This window comes from Dermochelys coriacea, chromosome 3 (assembly GCF_009764565.3).
Source record: "Dermochelys coriacea isolate rDerCor1 chromosome 3, rDerCor1.pri.v4, whole genome shotgun sequence".
NCBI lineage: Eukaryota > Metazoa > Chordata > Testudines > Dermochelyidae > Dermochelys > Dermochelys coriacea.
The window spans coordinates 60422233-60444704 of NC_050070.1; the positions used below are offsets into that span (position 1 = coordinate 60422233).

Consider the following 22472-nt stretch of genomic DNA (forward strand, 5'->3'; position numbering starts at 1 on the left):
GGAAAGTGAGGGTGATTTCCAGCCTCTGATGGAATCTGCTTCATCTTTGGACACTACTTTATTATCCCTGCCAGAGATCACTTATCCTGGCAGTATCCTTCAAAAATACTTCTGAAAAGCAAATATTTCCCTTTAGACTGGACTGAGGGGAGAGAGGGGAAAAAAAGAGGTATTTTCAAAATATTCCCAAGTACAGTTATCCCTAAACCCTCCATACGATCTCCCCTCTCTTCAAATGACACAAGTTGTGAGCCTGTGCTTATCCAATCTGTAGGGTTAGGAGAAAATATGCATTTCCATGAGAGAGAACCTTAATATAAATGAGTTACCTCTTCTCTTGATAGTGGTTACAGGAGACCTTTTCTGTTAAATGGGAAAGTAAAGAAATATGCTACTCCCTCACCCCCTCCTATCTGCAGATAAATCCTGTCAATCAGAGTGGCTCTAAGTCTAAAGGGAATTCTTGTCCTTTTGTGAGCCCATTCTTAAAATATTGCTGCCACTCACCGTTCTTTTAATTACCAATGAGAATTCTTTCATACGTTAGCTTAAAGCTAGTGTTCCTGGGTAGGGAGCTACAAAAATGTCCAAGTCCTCTTTCCTTTAGGATGATCAGACATCAAAATAGATGCCCTGTACCAAAATCTGCCCTCAACTGTATGTATGCTGTTCTAAAGACTTCAGAATTAGGCCCTTGAAAAAAAGATTCCTCTTCCTGTCATAATCACCACCTTGTGCAAGGTGGGAAAATAACGGGTACATATTTTCTTTCATTCATCATTTTGTTTTCCCATGGCTTTGTTATGTGGAGATTGATAATTCACTGACCTACACTGTTTGACGTATGTTTGGTCAAAGCACTTAAAAAGAGGCTGGTCTTGTGATTAAGATAATGTAGTGGGCCTTGGAAGATCTGAGTTCAATTCTCAAACTTCCTATGTGATTGTGAGAAAGTCCATTAATCTCTCTCTACTTCAATTTCCATTCTCAGAGCTGTTGTGATTCATTCATGTCCGAGAGGCTCTCAGATCCTATGGTGAGAGGAAAGGAGTACTTGTAGAAGTGCCTTGATGTTTTTGACCTAGAAGGAAATATTTGGACTGTTTGTCATGGTTTATGACGTAAGCAGTTGGGATGGCATTGCTCAGATGACAGCACTCTGTCATTTGGCATCATCTCGTGTCATTGAGTTTATACACTTTTGCCAGTATTGGTTTCTAGGGTACAAGCAGGTACAAATGTTAAGTCATTCCTTCCTATAAGCTGAGTTCTAGAGTGCTTCATTTTTTTCAAGCGCTCTCCATCTTTTGGATGAATGGATGAACAAAGGTCTTTCTGACTGTCCAGCTTGAACAATTTATTGCCCTTTCTGAAAAAGAATAAGAGTGCAATGGGGTACAGTTCCTTCTTGGGTAAAGCAGAGTCTGTTAACAGCCTTATGGCAGCTGCTTCTGCCTACACAGTCACTACATCAGTTTACTCCGCTGCAGACTGCTTGAATACCATTATGAAAGGCACCATGCAAAAATCAGATTCCAATACTGCTTTAGGCAGGCATTGAGTAACAGGACCGTATATTGTATTTCTGTAATTTGCTGATATTTATCTTGGAAAATACAAATACTAGGCAAACTTTTGTTAAATATTTGAGTTTACTATGACAGTAACATTGTATCCCAAAGCATATCACAGTTCTCTTGTGGCTGTGCAAGAAATACTCACTCAGAAACAAACACCTAGCTTGCTACAGCGAAGGCAACTGGAGAGAGGTCACACACATTATGTAATTTACTCCCCTTCTGGAAGTAGCAGAATCAGAGGTTTAGGGAGGAAGCCACAACAGATAGCAAGGGCACTGGAAGGTGGCTGAATGTATCCCTTGCCCTTCTGAAGATAGGGGTTATTAGTTATATACTACAGTGGTGAACACTCTATAAATAGGACACATAGACAGTGGGTGATAGGAGGTGGCTTGTGGCTCATTTCTTCCCTGTTACAAGCCCAGCAAACCTTCCCTACCAATTCTGCTGCCTTCTCCTTCATAAGTGCAGACCCCTTTTCTTTGAACACCTTATTATTTTGGACAAAAGTACCCGTATTTAGATAAGGCGATTTTTCTAATTAATAGGTAAACATTGATTCTGATTGCTGGTTGAATGATTAGGGACAGGTTCTGATCTCATTTACTTCAGGAGCGAGTTCACAGAAAACAGTGGAGTTACCTGGGTATAAAACCTGGCCAAGTGAGATGAGGCTAACTGGATTTGAATTGAGCATTAAAAGCTCAGCGCAATGATTCTAGGAAGCTGAACAAGTTGCATGGAAAGAAGCATTATATCCTGGTGACGTATAGCTAGATGTTAAAATCAGTCAGAACACCAGTTTGCTTACATTACACGACTGCATTTTGACAGATCACCCACCCAATGGCTCCTTCTTCGAGTGACTTCTATATAAAATACACACCATGCAACGTTCAACACTAAAAGGAACTCAGAGCATTGGCACTTGGGGAAAAGAAACCAGTACTGTTAAATCCATGAGTGACACTATGGATTGTTGGATGCTATGAAAGTGTAAAAACACCACTGAATTAAAAGGAGAGGCTGAGGGCCTATTTATTCTAAGACCACTTTACAGATCCCTGAAAGTGCAAAGGGGCTATAAAATGAGAGTCAATTTATATTTTCTTCCACACAAGAGTGCAGGCACAACATACAGTTTGCACTGTTGAAAATGTAATACAGGAACTATTGTCCAATTAGGGCCAAAAGAGAAATATCAGAACACTGGATAAAACTGAAGCCATGTACAGTATTCTGTTCAATTAATGGTGTATGTGATGTCCACAGTAAATGATATACCAAAGTATGGGGCCTTAACACGTGATTAAAATCCTCAAGTGCTGCCACAATAGAAACAATCAATAATAATACAACTGCATACACAATTAGTTTGTCAGTGCAAAGACCTCCTCCTGTGTCATTCAGCATTAAAACGAAAGGAGTACTTATGGCACCTTAGAGACTAACAAATTTATTTGAGCATAAGCTTTCGTGAGCTACAGCTCACTTCATCGGATGTATTCAGTGGAAAATACAGTGGGGAGATTTATGTACACATACACAGAGAACACGAAACAATGGGTTTTATCATACACGCTGTAAGGAGAGTGCTTTCTTTTTGTGAATACGGACTAACACGGCTGCTACTCTGAAACCAGCATTAAAACTGGGGTCCATGCTGCAAATACCATCAAATCAGAAACTGAGTATGTATAGCTCATAAACTGAAGTTGCAGAAATGTTTCTAAATGCAAAGATAATGAACTCCCTCTGCCCTTATCCAAGTAAATTGGGTTTTGGTTAGCACAAACAGGTAGAGCTGTGTATATAACAGTCAATAGGCATATATGCTAAAATAGTCTCCTTTAGTTAAAAGAAAAGAAGTACTTTTGGCACCTTAGAGACTAACAAATTTATTTGAGCATAAGCTTTCGTGAGCTACAGCTCACTTCATCGGATGCATTCGGTGGAAAATACAGTGGGGAGATTTATATACACCCACAGAGAACATGAAACAATGGGTTTTATCATACACACTGTAAGGAGAGCGATCACGTAAGATGAGCTATTACGAGCAGGAAGAGGAGGGGGGAAGGAGGAAAACCTTTTATGGTGATAATCAAGGTGGGCCATTTCTAGCAGTTAACAAGAACGTCTGAGGAACAGTGGGGGGGTAGGGTGGAGGGGAGAAATAACATGGGGAATAACATAGGCTGACAAAGGAGGTGCTGTCGTCATCATGAATAGGTCGGAATATAAACAAGAGGCTACTAGGCAGCTCTCCAACACCACTTTCTACAAGCCATTACTCTCTGATCCCACTGAGGGTTACCAAATAAACTACAGCATTTGCTCAAGAAACTCCCTGAAAAAGCACAAGAACAAATCCGCACAGACACACCCCTGGAACCCTGACCTGGGGTATTCTATCTGCTACCCAAGATCCATAAACCTGGAAATCTGGATGCCCCATCATCTCAGGCATTGGCACCCTGAGATGGTGCAGGATTGTCTGGCTATGTAGACTCCCTCCTCAGACCCTACCAACTAGCACTCCCAGCTATCTTCGAGACACCACTGACTTCCTGAGGAAACTACAATCCATCGGTGATCTTCCTAAAAACACTATCCTGGCCACTATGGATGTAGAAGCCCTCTACACCAACATTCCACACAAAGATGGACCTCAAGCCATCAGGAACAGTATCCCCGATAACGTCACGGCTAACCTGGTGGCTGAACTTTGTGACTTTGTCCTCACCCATAACAATTTCACATTTGGGGACAATGTATACCTTCAAATCAGCGGCACTGCGATGGGTACCCGCATGGCCCCACGGTATGCCAGCATTTTTATGGCTGACTTAGAACAATGCTTCCTCAGCTCTCGTCCCCTAATGCCCCTACTCTACTTGCGCTACATTGATGACATCTTCATCATCTGGACCCATGGAAAAGAAGCTCTTGAGGAATTCCATCATGATTTCAACAATTTCCATCCCACCATCAACCTCAACCTGGACCAGTCCACACAAGAGATCCACTTCCTGGACACTACGGTGCAAATACGCGATGGTCACATAAACACCACCCTATATCGGAAACCTACTGACCGCTATTCCTACCTACATGCCTAGCTTTCATCCAGATCACACTACACGATCCATTGTCTACAGCCAAGCTCTACGATATAACCGCATTTGCTCCAACCCCTCAGACAGAGACAAACACCTACAAGATCTCTATCATGTATTCTTACAACTACAATACCCACCTGCTGAAGTGAAGAAACAGATTGACAGAGCTGGAAGAGTACCCAGAAGTCACCTATTACAGGACAGGCCCAACAAAGAAAATAACAGAACGCCACTAGCCATCACCTTCAGCCCCCAAGTAAAACCTCTCCAACGCATCATCAAGGATCTACAACCTATCCTGAAGGACGACCCATCACTCTCACAGATCTTGGTAGAAAGGCCAGTCCTTGCTTACAGACAGCCCCCCAGTCTGAAGCAAATACTCACCAGCAACCACACACCACACAACAGAACCACTAACCCAGGAACCTATCCTTGCAACAAAGCCCGTTGTCCACATATCTATTCAGGGGACACCATCATAGGGCCTAATCACATCAGCCATGCTATCAGAGGCTGGTTCACCTGCACATCTACCAATGTGATATATGCCATCATGTGCCAGCAATGCTCCTCTGCCATGTATTGGTCAAACTGGACAGTCTCTACGTAAAAGAATAAATGGACACAAATCAGACATCAAGAATTATAACATTCAAAAACCAGTCGGAGAACACTTTAATCTCTCTGGTCACACGATTACAGACCTGAGCGTGGCTATCCTTTCACAAAAAAACTTCAAAAACAGACTCCAACGAGAGACTGCTGAATTGGAATTAATTTGCAAACTGGATACAATTAATGTAGGCTTGAATGGAGACTGGGAATGGATGAGTCATTACACAAAGTAAAACTATTTCCCCATGTTATTTCTCCCCCCCACCCCACCCCCCACTATTCCTCAGACGTTCTTGTCAACTGCTGGAAATGGCCAACCTTGATTATCACCATAAAAGGTTTTCCTCCTTCACCCCCTCCCCTTCCTGCTTGTAATAGCTCATCTTAAGTGATCACTCTCCTTACAATGTGTATGATAAAACCCATTGTTTCATGTTCTCTGTATGTGTATATAAATCTCCCCACTGTATTTTCCATCGAATGCATCCGATGAAGTGAGCTGTAGCTCACGAAAACTTATGCTCAAATAAATTTGTTAGTCTCTAAGGTGCCACAAGTACTCCTTTTCTTTTTGCGAATACAGACTAACACGGCTACTACTCTGAAACCTCTCCTTTAGTTGTAATATATGTGTGTGTTTCCTTTAGTTGTAATATATGTGTGTATAAATTTAATGAAATCAAATTACAGGAGCTTTAAAATCTATATCCCCATTTTATTGACAGCTGTAGCAATAAATCATTCCCATCTCCTAACTTTTATGGTTTGTTGTGACATTGATCAATCAGGGAAGGGGCAGAGTTTTATATCAAATAAACCTAACCATGTCCTGTGGTAAATAAGTCCTCACTTTTATTGATGGCAGAATCAACTGTTAGATTGACAGTGAATAAGACAAGATTGCAGTGAGGTACAAGTGTGCTCAGAAATAGGTTTTAGTTTGGTGGAGATTAGTGTTGGATAAACAGTTTTTTTAGGAAAATCACCAACCCTCCGGAGCATCCCTGTCCCAAAATGATAAATTAAAATGGAATATTTATGGGCTTGAGTTTAGCAGACTGTGAAATTGTGATGGTATTTGTGAGACAGGTAGTTTTAAGTGACTCATCTTAATTCACACAGTGAATTTTAGGCCTTGAATACAATACAATTCTGATGCCCAGCCCTGTGTGTTAGCAACAGTGCATCAATATTATGATAGTAATAACTCAAACACTACTTGTGAAGATGAGTACTGTTTCTTTATAGCAGGAATCTATGCAGAAGAGTGTTTGGGAGAAGTGCTAAACAAAAACTCTGCAGTGAAGCAAAGGGAGAGAGACTAGGTTTAGGGATAATATTGCTTACCTTATTTTAATAAAGTACCTTATTCAGAGTGAGAGGAAAGTGACTCTGTGCTATTCTCAAATATTGTCCTATGACAGCGTATTGTTGTTGTTAGACTGTTGTTGTGGAAGACTATAGTATTTTTAAAAGCACTTCCTGTGACTTTGTATGGGTGTGGCGTCTCGTGCATAGCTGGAACCATGCAGCTGTTCATCCGTGCTCAAAAGCTGTACACCCTTGAGGTGTTTGGACAGGAAACAGTAGCTCACATTAAGGCTCACATTGAGTCCCTGGAGGGCATGGCACCTGAGGATCAGGTGTTCTCTTGGGTGGAACTCCCTTGGAGGACGAATCTCTCATTGGGCAATGTGGCATCAGCGAATTTACCATGCTGGGTGGTAAGGTCCATGGCTCCCTGGCTCGTGCTGGGAAGGTGAGAGGCCAGACTCCCAAGGTTGCCAAGCAAGAGAAGGAGGAGGAGGAGACTGGCTGTGCCAAGAGACACATGCAGTACAACCAGGGCTTTGGCAAGAAGAAGGGCCCCAGTGCTAACTCCTAAATGGCACACCTCACCCAATAAAGCAGATGTCACCCGAAAAAACAAAAAACAAAACCTGTAAGAATAACAACACTCCCTAACAATTGGTGCTGTACTGATTAAATCGTTTGATATTACGACTCCTGAGTTCCATCCTGTGCAACTATTCTCCTTATAACCCTCATTAACCAAAATCTGCTAGGTGCTACACATACATATAGAAAGACCCTACTTTGAAGAACCTATATTCTGAAAGATACAAAGCAGATGAAAGGTGAGGGGGAAATGGGACACAACACCCAATCAAAGTGGTCAGGGTGATAGTTGGCAGATGTATTGCTAGTTCTCCATCTCTCTTGGTTTTAACTGGGCTTTCGGATTTATAGGATACCTGCATACCTTAAATGCATGTTGAGCTGAAGGGCATAGGACAAAGATGTTGGGTCTGGTTCTCAAAGATGCTGAGCTCCCATGTTTCCGACTGAAATCAGTGGGAGCTGCAGGTTACCAGTACACACGTCTGAAAAGTCAGAGCCAAGATTCAATCTTAAGAGGGTCTGGGTTCTAATAATAAAATGTCTTTATTATTGGAAATGTTTTATAGCTTATATGAACATTTATTCCAATATTACAAAAATCTTTAAAAGTCCCTTTCTGGTGAATTTACCAGCTACCTACAAAGGGAAGTTGTAACCATTGTCAGCATCAGAATAATCAATTTACATGATAAACTAGGGCCTAGGAAACAGAGGCCCCAGTTCTCAGTTTGTCCCTCCATGGCTAAGACCCTGAATAGAGGGCAGCAGGGAGGCAAAGTTGGGTTTGAGATATCTTTGTGCTTTCTATGGTCTGGGGACATTTGGGACTGGTGCACAACCACCAATGTAGGTTAGAAGAGCCTCAGGTCTACCCTAACCCCAGTGGGCCGTGACACACAGAGAATAGCTTTATCATCAGGTGTTCTAGCCATGCCCCCAACTTGCCCTTTCACACCAAGGACTGTGGGTGGCAGCAACTCCAATAGTGCTACACCAGAGGGGATTTACAAAGAGGAACCCTCCCACAGACCATTTTTGGGCCCTTTACGCTAACAGAGCGATATAAAGGCTCCTTACTGCAACAGAGAAGCAGTCCCAGAATCTTTGAATTGTGCTGAGCTTTGTGATTGAGTCCTCATTTTCTTTTGTGTTTTGAATAAGCGTGAGACAGAGCTCCAAAGACCCTCCATTAAAAGCAGTAGAAAAATGAGCGTCAGCCATTTTATGGCAAGCTGCATGGCTCAGCTTCTGTTTGCTCGCTGTTCATAACTGATTTTTGATCAAATGATCTTTTGAGTTGTTAATGCATGAATGAAATATGTAGAAGTTTTGGATCCAAAGATCTTTGCCTTTGGACATTTCCCATTGTTTCTCTGAGTTTTTACTAGACTGGTAAACTATTTACTAGATAAATGATTAAGGATACAGAACCATGCTGATAACATTTCTTCAAAGACACTGTTTATGAAGCTTTGGCACTGTATGAAAAAGTGAAACTTTTGCATTTTATTTTGGATTTTCCCAGATGAAGAATGGAAATCCCCACCATACTGTCTGATACTGAGGATATTATGATGTCTAAAGCTAAACTGCTGTTGGCATACATGTCAAAACGTTAAATTAAAAGAGGCCATTTCCTGAACACTCTGCAATATTAAATCGCTGTAAGAGTGATTTTCTAGACACAGAGTTTAATTCCTCAACAGGGAGAACAAATCATGTGAGTTTGAGTCACCAAAAAGAATCCTGTGATCATAAGGTGTTTATTTTACTTATAAAGTTAATTATCCTTTTGTAGTTATTAAAAAACAAATCAACCCCCCAACCTCATTCTCTAAGAACAAGGAATTATTTTCCCTACTGGGTATAATAGTCTTGGCAAGCTCTATTACCTTGTCTGCATTTTTTTGCTAGAAAAAAGTTTCAGACAAAAAATTTTATGCAGATCTAATCTCAAGTCTTACACAACCTCAGGTCTCCTGGCCGTTCCTACTCGGGTTACCACCAGTGATAAGCTGCCAAAATCTTAACAATGGGTTCCCTCCTCACCCCATTGCCCACCCCCCACCCCCTGGACTCCTGTCCCATCCAATCCCCCGTGTTCCTTCATGGCGCCCCCAGGACTCCCTGCCCCATCCACCCCCCTCCCCTGTCTGCCCCTAGAACCAGGCAGGAGGGTCTCGTGGGCCACCGTCATGGGTGCCCACCCCACCTTTAAGGGCCAGAGGGACCTGCCAGGGGCCGAGGTGGGGAATCCCGGTGGTGCTTACCTGGGGCAGCCATCAGGAAGCATCCGGCAGGTCCCTCTGGCTCCTAGGGGCGGGGGAGCCTAGTTAGCGGGGCAGCAAGGGGAGCGGCTGCTTCCCCACTGATCACATCAAAAGTGGCACCTTAGGCGCCGACTCCTTGGGTGCTCCAGCCCCGCGTTCGGCCCCAGATCACCTCACCTCCGCTCCGACTCCTCCGATGAACGCACCGCCCCGCTCTGCTTCTCCGCCACCCCTTCCTGTGAATCAGCTGTTCGGCGGGAAGCCTGGGAGGGCTGAGAAGCAGGCGGTGGCTTCACACTCCGGCCCAGGGAGGCGGAGGTGAGCTGGGGCGGGGAGCAGTTCCCCTGCGCAGGCACCCCCCCCCCCCGGGTTACCTGCTGCGGCGCGGGCGGCCCTCCTCGCGCCCCCCCCACCCTAGCTCATCTCCGCTTCCCTGGGCCTGAGCAGGAAGACGCCGCCTGCTTCTCAGCCCGTCCCAGCTTCCCACGTGAACAGCTGATTCGCGGGAAGCTGGGGGGTGGGGGCGGAGAAGCAGGATGGGGCAGCGCGTTCAGGGGAGGAGGCAGAGGCAGAGCGGAGGTAAGGTGGGGCCGGGAGTGGGGTGGGGAGCTGCCAGTGGGTGCTCTGCACCCATCAAATTTTCCCCAGGGGTGCTCTAGGGCTGGAGCTGGTTAAATTTAGAAGCCCTTTTAGAACCCGTTGTCTCTCACTCAACAACCAGTTTTAAAAGGGCTTCTAAATTTAACAACCGGTTCTAGCGAACTGGTGTGAACCGGCTCCAGCTCACCACTGGTTACCACTTGTCCTGAAATTTTCAGGGCAGTCCCAATTTTCACAGGTCTGTTGTGCATTCTACAACCCTAGCCCAGGACTACTCAATGGTATGTAGTTGCTAAGGCCTGAATTTATTTTAGGAGTCCTCATGCATTGCAGTTGTGCATTGTCATTACGTTACCTGTGAAGATGCAGGTGACATCACACTGCCTCTGGGTGAAAACTTGATTTTGTACCATAGGACAAATACAAAGGGATAGTAATATTGTACACATACACACAAAAACTACATTAAAATAACACTATTAAGGTTGTGAAGTCAACTTGGGAGATAGAAAATGCCAGAATTAAGGTTGTCTGTGCCACTTTAATTTGGGCCCCCTTTTTGTACATGTATTATGATACAGTTTAATTATATTGCAGATGAAGGGTAAGACTCAACAATATTGCTTCCATTCCCTGATCTGAATGGGAGGGTGCGGTAATGGTCACAGACTCTTCTTGCCCCAAGTTTAATTCCTTCTGCCATGTCTCCTCCAACTGGTCCCTGCCCAGTCCTTTTCCACCTTGGCTTAAAAAAAAAAAAGGCAAAGATGTCTCTGCTGAGCATGGGTGAACTGCAGTTTTTCAGAGTCTTATGACTTGGCCAAACGTGTGGGTGAATTTTTCAGAGGCACATCCCTGATACATAGGCCATTCTGCCAAATTTCAAGTCCGTGTTTCAAAGCATGGAGGTGTGAGAACTTTTCAAAGAAAAAGCTATGAGAATTTTTTAATGTGGGCAAAACAATGTGTTTTCTCCTAGTCTTGTTCTCAGGAATGGCTGAACAGTTTGGGCTGATTCCCCCGCCCGCCCCCCCCCAAATTTAGCCCGAGGCAACACTCAATATAGAAAATTTCAGTCCAAATTGTTAAAATCTCGCAAAGTTATAAGCCCCTGAAAACAGGGTCTTTTAATGGGAAGTGTCAGTTACCTTAATAATCGGTGATGCTGCTAGCACACTCTATAATACATACTACAGACTAGAGAAAATTTACTCTCTAAGGGTATGTCTTCACTGGAGTGGGAGAATTAATTTCCAGTTCAAGAAGACGTACCCGCATTAGCTCTGATCGACCTAGCATGCTAAAAGTACAAGTGTAGCTGCAGCAGTAGGCCTGGCTAGCTACCTTGTATACATACCTAGTGTTTTGAATGCATATGTATTAGGGGAAGCTAGCCTCTTCTGCAGCTCGCACTGCCATGGCTACACTTACACTTTTAATATGCTAGCTTGATCTGAGCTAGCATGGCTATATCTCCTTGAGCTAGGAGTTACTTGTTGAGCTTGAAATGTAGCCACAACCTAGATCGGAGGGCTATTTTCTTCACATACATGAAACAATGACATCTAAATTTGAACCACAAGATCTTCAGTTGTATTTATTACAGCCCTATATTCAGTGTGCTGACCAGTGAGGACCCCAGTACGGGGATGTAGCTCCTTAGGTAACCATAAACTCAAATGCACACTGCCGTACTTGGGTATGACGTAATTTTCATGGAAATAACAGAAGTTAATTTCATGTGACCCTCCTTCCACTGTGTGCTCCTGCCCCATATCATTTCTAAGTGTTCCTTCAGTAACCCCCATTGTGTCCGTCTTGGCAATCTTGTTCACTTAGAAATTCTACTCATTACAGTTTTCTGAGGGACTTGGTTCCAGTGATCTTTATTCTGAATTCATTTTTCTTCAATTTGCATTCCCACATGCCTTGTCTCATAATTTCTTATGGTCTAAAAATATTAATTCAACTTGGCATTTTCTGTTTCATTAAGGACTTTATATACCTTAATTAGATATTTGCCTGTGGCTTTTTCCTTCAAGGCATTTGATGCTTCTGTTAAATATATAAAAGCCCTGCTCTTTTTTGCTTATAGTTCCTTACCTGTGGGCTCCACTGCCGCCTTTGATGCTGAATTCTTTCAATTCTCAAGTGCTACTGCTAAGAACATGGTTTTTTAAATGAGGTATTGGTGAAGAATTAGTGCCTTTAAGATAAAAACCCAGACAAGGGACTGTGTAGGACATTTTATATATCTGATTTTATATCTATCTATCTATTTTTATGCACCTTTACTAACTTCATACATTTGTGGGATTTGCAGGTTGGATTTTAGGTCTTGTGGGTCTTTGGCACTATCAAGGTTCTTCAATGTAAGCACAGTTCTATGGAGTAACCTGTTCCAAAATATGTACAGATCCCTGAATGAAGCGGAAAAGAGGTTTGTGGGGGCCACTATTTTATGAGGAGGTGTCCAAAGATCTCCCCAATGTCTCTGTGCAGCACTACTTAACTCCATTTCATGATTAATCTTTTCAATGGGGGAAGACACTGCAGTGTAAAAAATACTAAGGGGTTAACACTGGGCCTGATCCAGCATCCACTGAAATCAACAGGAATCCTTCCATTAACTTCAAAGGGCTTATAGATCAGGCCGGGTGGGATGATATTTCCAGAAATGCTGCATTTTGAAGGCAAGACTCTCAAAATCAATGAACTAACCCAGCTGTTTGGTGCTACCCACTTGCTGGAGTATATTCTGAGCATAGTGATGTGAAAGAGACAGCATTTCCCTTTCCTCCCATCTGTCTTATTAACTAATACTATAAACTGCCTAAAATAGATATCTCTAATTAGAGGATCATCAAACAAGAGCAGTGTGGGTCTATTGTCCCTGCATTTTATGAGAATACCAAAACGGGGTGAGCCTAATTAAAAACCGGACATGACAGGAAGTCAGTGGTGGGTCATGAAAGCTACAGTACAGTTATGTGAAAAAAGGTCAGGGTTATTGTTCAGTGAACCCTTATCTCACTTATTATTCAACTCTCCAAATAAAATAACATCTTAGTTTTCAAATGTTGTAAAACTCAGTCCTACAAGTAACAGGTTGCTAGAAGGGATTAACTGCTTGAGTCCAGAATAATCCTGCGGGTATGGCGTCAGTAAGGACAATGAAAACAGGTTGTAAAATTACTTTGATAGCTGCATTAGTATATTAGGTGCTACTTTCAGTGGTTTATTAAAACCATAATTTTGTATTAAAATTCTGCATTAAAGAGAACAATGTGCTATTTGTATTTATCAGTATTAAATTCCTCTCAAACAAGCCACACGCCATGTCAAACAGGAAGGTCTAGATGAGATCAGTGTTTAAATGAACGAAGGCAGCGGAGTGACAGAAAAATTGAGACGCAAAGCATCTCGAGATGAATGTACTTTAAAAAAGAAGCTGAATCGATGAGCATTGAGAAGCTTACTCAAATCCATAATACTGGGGGTGGGACTCACTACTCCAATTCCCATTGCAGACTGATATGCAATCAAAGCTGGAAAGTGCAAATATGTTGACATATCGAAGTGTTTAAAATGAGGGATGTTATCAATATAACCAAAAACTTTACAGAACACCTAAACATTTAAAGAAATGTGTAGCTAAGTATACTAGATGTTGCTGAATTGCGACTGTGGATAATATATTTTATTCTGGAGCTTTCTAAAGCATGGCATAAGTAAGGGATTGGAGTATCATTTGTGTGTGGATTAGGTGGGAGCAATTTTAAATTAAATTTTGACAAGCCTCAGAAACAATGCATATACTCTAGAACTGAGGAAGTGATTTGAAATAAAATTCTAAGTAGGATGCTTAAAACCCTAGAGTCCTTTTCTTCTTTTCTGTACTGATAGAGCAACATGACAAATTACCCTTATCTGCAAGATGAAGACCAACATAATACTTGGACATGCAGCTCTGTGGTACCAGAGTTTATTTAGTTTATGCAATAACAAAAACAATACAAAAGTCCCATGAGATAAAATATTCTTGTAAGAACATGGCGCCTCATTTCCTAAAACCAAACATAAAATTGAATGTTTTAAAAAGGAAAACTGACTATGATCAACTCTGAGCATTTCTGTACTTACCAGGGAAAATAGCCTACACAAGTTCTCAGCTCAAGCAAATGCCTATATCTGGAAATCACTGAAAGAACAGATATTTTATATTCCTAACCCAATATGCCTTTGAAATGATGTATGCAATCATCTTATTTTTCATATTCCTGACACTACTAGAATGTGTGTAAGAGCGAAATTGAAGGGTCTGTCCAAACATGGGGGCCCTACCATTTTGTTGAAATATCTGTTGTGTGTGGCTACCACATACTTCAATTTGGCCAGCTTGATAAACAGTATAGCCTAGATCCTCAAAGGTATTTAGGAACCTATTGATTTCAGTGGGACTGGGGCACCTAAATACGTTTAAGGATTTGGGCCAAGGTGGGCAAATTGCTGGTAAATTCCAAATGTTTTTTGCCACTTGATCAAAGCAAAGCAACACAGATATCTTTTGCCTTAACTGGACAGTCAAATTAGGTTTATGGATGCTTTGCATCACCAGAGCAGTTTACCAGAGCCAAGGCATAACTGGTGAATCTGGCCCTAAATGCTGGGACTCAGGCAGGTCAGATGCTAGTAAAAATGGCTACAATCAAACATGGTACAAATAGGCATAGTGTGAGCTTCCTCACATTTCTGCCAATTAATCCATATCCTTCTTGACCTACATAGTTCTACTTTTCAGCATGTCCTTCAAAGGGATGGCTAGTCATGTTGAATTATGCCTGATTCTGAGATGCAGCTCAATTTGTCTAATGGAGGGAATAGAATGAAACCCTCAAAATTCACTTTACTAGTGATCCAAACCAGGTTAGGCCAAAGTCTACACAGATGAAAGGCTTACAAATAGGGCTCTCAAATGATTACAAAAATTAATCACAATTTAAAAAATCGCAAGGTTAAAAAAATGAATTGCAATTAATTGTACTGTTAATAACAGATTACCATTTATTTAAATATTTTTGGATGTTTTCTACATTTTCAAATATATTGATTTCAATTACAACACAAAATACAAAGTGTACAGGGCTTACTCTGTTTTTGATTACAAGTATTTGCACTGTAAAAAACAAAAGAAATAGTATCTTTCAATTCATCTAATACAGCTACTGTAGTGCAATCTCTTTATCATGAAAGTTGAACTTATAAATGTAGAACTATGGACAAAAAATAACTGCATTCAAAAATAAAACAATGTAAAACTTTAGAACCTACAAGTCCATTCAGTCCTACTTCTTGTTTAGTCAATTGCTCAAATAAATTTGTTTACATTTGCGGGAGATAAGGCTGCCCGCTTCTTGTTTACAATGTCACCCGAAAGTGAGAACATGTGTACAAATGCAACTGCTGTAGCTGGCACTGCAAGATATTGACGTGCCAGATGCACTAAAGATGCATAGTCCCTTCATGCTTCAACCACCATTCCAGAGGACATGCATCCATGCTGATGACGGGTTCTGCTTGATAACTATCCAAAACAGGGTGGACCGATGCATGTTCATTTTCATCATTGTGTTAGCTACCACTAGCAGAAGGTTGATTTTCTTTTTTTGGTGGTTTGGATTCTGTAGTTTACGCATCGGAGTATTGTTCTTTTAAGACTTCTGAAAGCATGCTCAAACCTCATCCCTCTCAGATTTTGGAAAGCACTTCAGATTTGAAGGCACTTCGACCTTGGGTTGAGTACTGTAGCTATCTTTAGAAATCTCAGTTTGGTTCTCTCTGTGTGTTTGTCAAATCTGCAGTGAAAGTGTTCTTAAAACAAACATGTTCTGGGTCATCATGTAAGACTACCATAACATGAAATATATGTCAGAATGTGGGTAAAAAAGAGCAGGAAACATACAATTCTCCCCCAGGGAGTTCAATCAGAAATTTAATTAATACATTTTTTTTTAACAAGCATCATCAGGATGGAAGCATGTCCTCTGGAACGGTGGCCAAAGCATGAAGGTGCATATTCATATCTGACACATAAATATCTTGCAATGCCGGCTACAAAAGTGCCATGTGAACACCTGTTCTCACTTTCAGGTGACATTGTAAATAAGAAGCAGGCAGTATTATATCCTGTAAACAAACTTGTTTGTCTTAATGATTGGCTGAACAAGAACTGGAACTGAGAAGACTTGTAGGCTCTGAAGTTTTACGTCATTTTGTTTTTGAGCGCAGTTATGTAACAAAACTAAATTTGTAAGTTGTACTTTCATGATAAAGAGATTGCACTACAGTACTTGTATGAGGTGAATTGAAAAATACTATTTTATCATTTTTATAGTGTAAATATTTGTAATAAAAATAATAGGAAGTGAACACTGTACACTGTATTCTGTGTTGTAATTGAAATTAATATATTTGAAAATGTAGAGAAACGTCCAAAAATATTTAATAAATGTCAATTAGTATTCTATTGTTTAACAGTGCAATTAAAGCTGCAATTAACCGTGATTAATTTTTTGAGTTAATTGCATGAGTTAACTGCGATTAATCAAGGACACTAGTCACAAACCAAGTCCTGTACAGCTGCATTCTTTGCTCCCCCAAGCTATGTAAAGAGCTAGTATAAAGTACTGGATTCCAAGATGAAATTTCTGGTGGAAACATTTTCAGTTCCTAAAAATCTTTTCATTGGGAGGGCAAAACTGAGGAACTGAATTCCTCTAGTTTGCTCACAAATATGAGGTAGCTTGACTTGGTTACAGCTAGAAAATGAATAGCCAACTGCGTAATAATATTCCCCTTTTACTTAATTACCCAGTTAGTTTCCAGTTATAGCCATGCCAGCCATCAGAAGCATCCTCTGTTTGAAACTCCTGTTGGTGAAATTTGCATGGCAGCTTCCAATTACTTACAGAGTATGTGGTAATGAAGAAAATATATTCTTTTCTGTCACCAACTCAGTTACTGGTCAATGGCACCAATGTTCCCATCTGCAAAGGAATAGCATAGCTTTAATCAGACAAAAAATCCTTTGAATGAAGGGGGAAAATTGAAATGAAAGTTAAGTCTATTAATGCAACTAAATGAGCAAGAAACTAATTTTTATAACGATTTCTCCAGAAAGCTTCTCTATTAATCAAATGCCATACTGACACACACAATGATGTCATTCCTTTTTGGCGCTAACACATTAGATGTCTACCTGCTTGGAGAAAAGCCTTACAGAATAATAGACCAAAGCATTAGAAAGGGAATTGTCTCTTTCTTGTAGACCATGGGCATCATTACTTGTAATAGTGCTTAATCCTTTCATGAATTTACTTTTCCATGAACTACTGGAAATTGAACAGTGTCACACTGAGAATTTAATAGAATAACCTACAGTATGTTCAAACAATAGTCAGGGCCAATTTTTTTAATGTGCATGAACAGACTTAGATGTGCAAGAACAAATGTCTATATGTGTACGCATCAAGAGTTACACATGTATTTCTGATTTTTCATAAGCTCAAATGAGCCCACCCAATTTAGTATAAACACTATTGACAATTTGGCCCTGTGTGTCTGTTTACATTGACTGATGCCATAATATTTAAAACAACAGTGTCAATACCATCTTTAAAGGATACAGCTATGTCAAGCCACTCTTAAAAATGTCTGGCTTAATTTTATAAATCTAACCCCTAATACTGAAAGGACATTGAACCCCCTAAAAAGTTAAGTGCAGTGATTTTTAAAATCAAAATTTTAGTTCCATACACATTCCTGGAAGCCAGAATTTCTAACAAAGATAGCACGTAGGACAGGATATTTTTACTGAAAGACGGAAGAGTAATCTTCAAGGTCCCTTAAGTGTCCCTTTAACCAGTAAGTAACTGTAAAGATTGCAGGGGTCTTTGAGTAGTTCGTTACTATATACTGTGTGAGCTTCAATAACCAGACACATACAGGCTGGTGAGGGACACAATTTCATCCTCGACTCTTAATTTGCAGACTTAAAATAATCTTAACCATTTCTTTCAAGGTATTATTTTAATGTTACTACTTTTGTTTCCTATCTCTTTCATTAAGAGAAATCTTGCAGAAATGTAGGAAACTAACACAGTGGATTGGAATGATTCTCTTTGCAGTCTGGGCTATTGTGAAAATGGCTTTTTTGAAGCAATTTTTAAAATATGTAATGTTTAGCTCACAGATTTGTTAGTCTATTCTATAAAGACATTCTGAATGATATTGGAGTAAATTATCTATAGAAACAGCCTCTCTAGATTATCATGTAACTTTTTAAAAATTTCTCTTGTGTTTTTAAATTTCTTATTATGTCTCTAAGGACAGCTTGTTAATAGCTAATTTATAAATACATTTTTGGGTGTGTCACAAGTTTTTAAATTATTAAACAGGTTTTTGCACTTTCAGATTCCATTTGGCACATTTTGGGCTCAAGCATGCAGACTAGCAGAATTTTATCTGGGCAGGTAACTTTTCTTAACGTGTTTGAACAGTTTTTTATGCTGCATAGAGTAAAATCAACAGGTCCATAGAATTATCAGTTACATCTAAAGTATATTATGTTACCTGCTTTGATAACATATATGTATTGCATATTTTTGACACACATGCACAAAAAAGGTGATGAATCATATCTGAAAGCAGTAAAGCTTAATCTTACATTGACGTAACCCTTAATGGGAGAGACTGGGTAATTTAAATCTGAAATCATGAAATGTCTGTGCAGTGGTCTCTCTCCCCCTCATAGTTCTTGTGAAGAATGCCCAAATGCAACTGATTTTCTTAGTGTTGATTTTTAGTTTAACACTTTAATCATGATTTGAAGATGTGATATTGATTATTTTATTCTATCTTTTCTTTTTCTTTTTGGGTTCTTCTAGTGTTCCCATCATAGTCATAGCTGAGAACCAGACTAAATTACATTTGTCCATATGCTATTCACATACTGTAATATCTACAGTGCTTTCTGATTCTGAGTCCTCCTTTTTGACTTCTGCCAAAACAATCAGCTTAGTATGTATTTTCCACCCAGTCCCCTTTTAAACATTTCTGGTCAAGAAGTACAGAGAATCCTGTCTTTAGCCTTTTCGGTGGAATTTCTGTGGTCATATTACAGGCCTGCTGGTCACTTTACATCCACTCTCACTATCAGTTTAAAGATAATTGTCAGACTAATCAAAGACATAGATAATGCTTGAAAAAGTTACATAACTAGACTTACCTTTTCACTCCTTAGAGTACTGGGTGAAGTAGCGCTCCCATAACAAGTATTCTTAGCACTTCTGAAGCAGCCAGTGATAATGAGAAACAGCAAAAGGGTGTACAGAGAATTAGACGGAAAAAACATTAAGAGAAGCTTGTCAGTTTCTGATCAAAGAGAATTCATGAAAACCAAAAGAGAGAGTAATGAAAATAGAAGAATTCTTACCCTTTAAAACTGGTGATTTGGGGAAAGGAAAAAATGCCCTCGGTGTCAAGTACATAATATGGACTGAATTCCAATCACTGTGAAACATCTGGAGCAGTTCTTGTAAGAAATAAAAAATGGGGTTTTCTTTGCAGTTTGAGTTTAAGATCCGGCCTAGTGGAATGTCATGTTAAAGGTGACATTTTACAATAATGGACCTTTGGGCCGCTGGGAATGAACATGAGGTGGAAAGAATACCAGAAATACAGGAATGTCTATATGATATTCAGCTCTTCCGGAGATCCAGCATTTGATCACTCGTCAAATATTAGCTCAAAAGGATGAGCAGAAGACTGTATTAACTGCAGCAGGAATGTAGTGTGTGAAGGAGCCATGCTGCCTTTCCTGAGTGCAGAGGTTGGGAGGGCACCAGAGCAGGCTTGGAGGCACAGAACCATGGGGCTTAGGGTCATAACTACCACCCACTCCTCAGCATGGTCAAAGAATGAGCCTAGGAAAACTGAGAGAGGATCCTCACAGAATCTTCATCTCTCACAGGTATCGGGGGAGCAATCAAGCCTGTGACTCTATGAAATGTACAAATGCAATATAATGGCAAAGGTTTAGGTCATCTACAGCAGTCCATGTGCTGATCGTTATGTACCACAGGGTCCAAACTAGTTACTTTTAGTGCATTTCCAGAGTGTATCTCTGTGAATGAATCCCTCAGAAATACTATTTCTTATATAATGCCAGGGATTTTATTAATACAATACCAATACAATGCATTAATAACTTTAATTAAAACAACAAGGAGTCCAGTAGCACCTTAAAGACGAACAGATTCATTTGGGCATAAGCTTTCGTGTGTAAAACCCCACACTTCTTCAGATGCTTAATTCAATTACTTTAATTTAATTTAATTTAATTTAATTAATTCTTCAGATGTTAATTAAAACATGCTCTAATCATTTTAAATAAATTCTTACTACTTTGGAAGTAACCTTATTTTTCATTTTTTTGGTCAGTTTCTAAGATTTTCAAATGCTTTTCTCTTTCACATTAGAAATTTGCCCTCCTTCCTTTGCTGTAGCCTTTATATTTTCTTGTATATTTCAACAATAAACCATATAGTGGATTATCTGTGATTTCCTTCCTGTACAATTATTAAAGTGTATTGTGTAGAAATGGAGGAAGATTGCAAAAGGAATAGGGAAATGAGTACTTTAAGCATACAGAGGAGGTTTGGATATGATGAATTTAGCCCCAGAGGGAAGTCAAAATACATAGACACAAGATACTGAGGGTCGGAGACTATTTAATAGACATTCAAGAAAATGGAAAGGGGCAGAATTGACTTTGCACTGTTTATAAAGGGAAAAAATGGCAGTAATGTAGATTCTGGAGGAACAATAATAAAGAGAAATGAGGTATAACTAGAGATCAGTCTAAACCAAAACCTGAGCTCTGAACTTGGGCACGGGGGTAATTGGGATTGAACATCTGGTTTTGAATGGTGTGTCTGGGTCTCATCCTTAATTCCATTACACAGCAATTACACAGGATGAGTGTTTGTGCTGCATCTCTAAGAAGAGTGGCATAGTACTTGCAGCCAGGTGGGAGTGAGGATGCTAAGTTGCCGGGAAGCCACCTTTGTACCTTCCTAATTCTGGGATGCTTTAGGGGCTGAAGCACAACTCTCCCACCCTCACCCCACCATTGGCATGTTCCCAAACACTAAGGCACGAGAGGAAATCCTTGGATGATAGCCTGTGGTCTCCCTTAGAGCCACCATGGGGGAATTTCCTCCCACCAGAACTAGGGCTTTTAGAGACCCTTTATACTCCTTCAGCCCTTTTGTCCAGTGAAAGAGGGTCTGAGTAGGGATGAGAATCTAACCCACGGATTTCATACTTTTACAAAGAAAATGTGATGGGCAACTTTGTCAGAATGAAACAAGAAATAGATAACAATAAGCCTGGTTTGTGAAAAAGGGAAAAAAAAGTGGCAAGTATAACTAAGTCAGTGAATTAGTATGGCTGCTGTGTAGCAAGCTGCTTTCCACACTGTGTAAAGAAAGAATCTATAACAGAAGAGTGTTTTTGAGTTGGATCCAACAAGATACTTAAGCATACCTAACTTTTAGATCAAAATAAGATTACTCTGGTGCCCGAGTCCCTTGCCGAACCAGGATTGTATGAGTAAGAGACTGGACGTGACTGGATGGAAGTGGAGAAGTTGTGGTGTGTCTAAGTAATAGTGAATAAGTCAGATTCATAACTATAATAAAAGCTGAACCAAAAAGGGGGAAAATCAGAGTGTTACATTTCAGGAGAGCCAGTTATGAGAAAATGCTGTAGTGTCAATGGATTTAAAGGGAGGAATACAGAAATTCAAAGAGAAAGAAAGTTTTAATAGCACAACTAGTTAACAGATGACACAGCAACCTTACCTCCAAAAAATCCTACAGTGCTTATCAAACTTTACTAAGTATTTCCATTATGAAAATGTAGCCACTTGCAGGGTAGAAAACCAGCACCTTATATACATCCAACTCAGCAATTTTATATGTCTCTCAGACTTTCTATCATTAACAACATACTCTTGAATAATATCCATGGGATAAAATTAAATAAACATTTTAATCTTTGAAATGTAAGTACACTCCTATAAGAACTGTGTAATTCACAGAAGAGAAAAATCCAGAGAACACTGGGAATATTGCTATAACTAGTAGCAGCTATCAAAAAGGAGAAAGCTTTTTAAATGTGTCCACTATTCAATCTTCCAACAACCTCAGTGGAAATCTTCCAAAATCTGTGTTCTCTGAAGCATCCAGCATGCTTTGGGGTATTATAATAAATAAGTGATAATATATACAACCATGTATTGCCATTAACATAGGCCT

The 22472-nt window shown here is 40.2% G+C and overlaps 2 protein-coding genes across 2 annotated transcripts in view; one reads left to right on the forward strand and one right to left on the reverse strand.

Moving 5' to 3' along the window:
* Positions 1–22472, reverse strand: part of IMPG1 (interphotoreceptor matrix proteoglycan 1) — an 82603-nt gene that overhangs the window by 12716 nt on the left and 47415 nt on the right. The window lies entirely within an intron of this gene.
* LOC119853442 (ubiquitin-like protein FUBI) lies at positions 6803–7240 on the forward strand. Its single transcript, XM_038396521.2, is given in 2 exon segments — positions 6803–6961; positions 6964–7240. Coding segments are annotated over 2 exon segments (357 nt in total). The 5' UTR covers positions 6803–6846; the 3' UTR covers positions 7206–7240.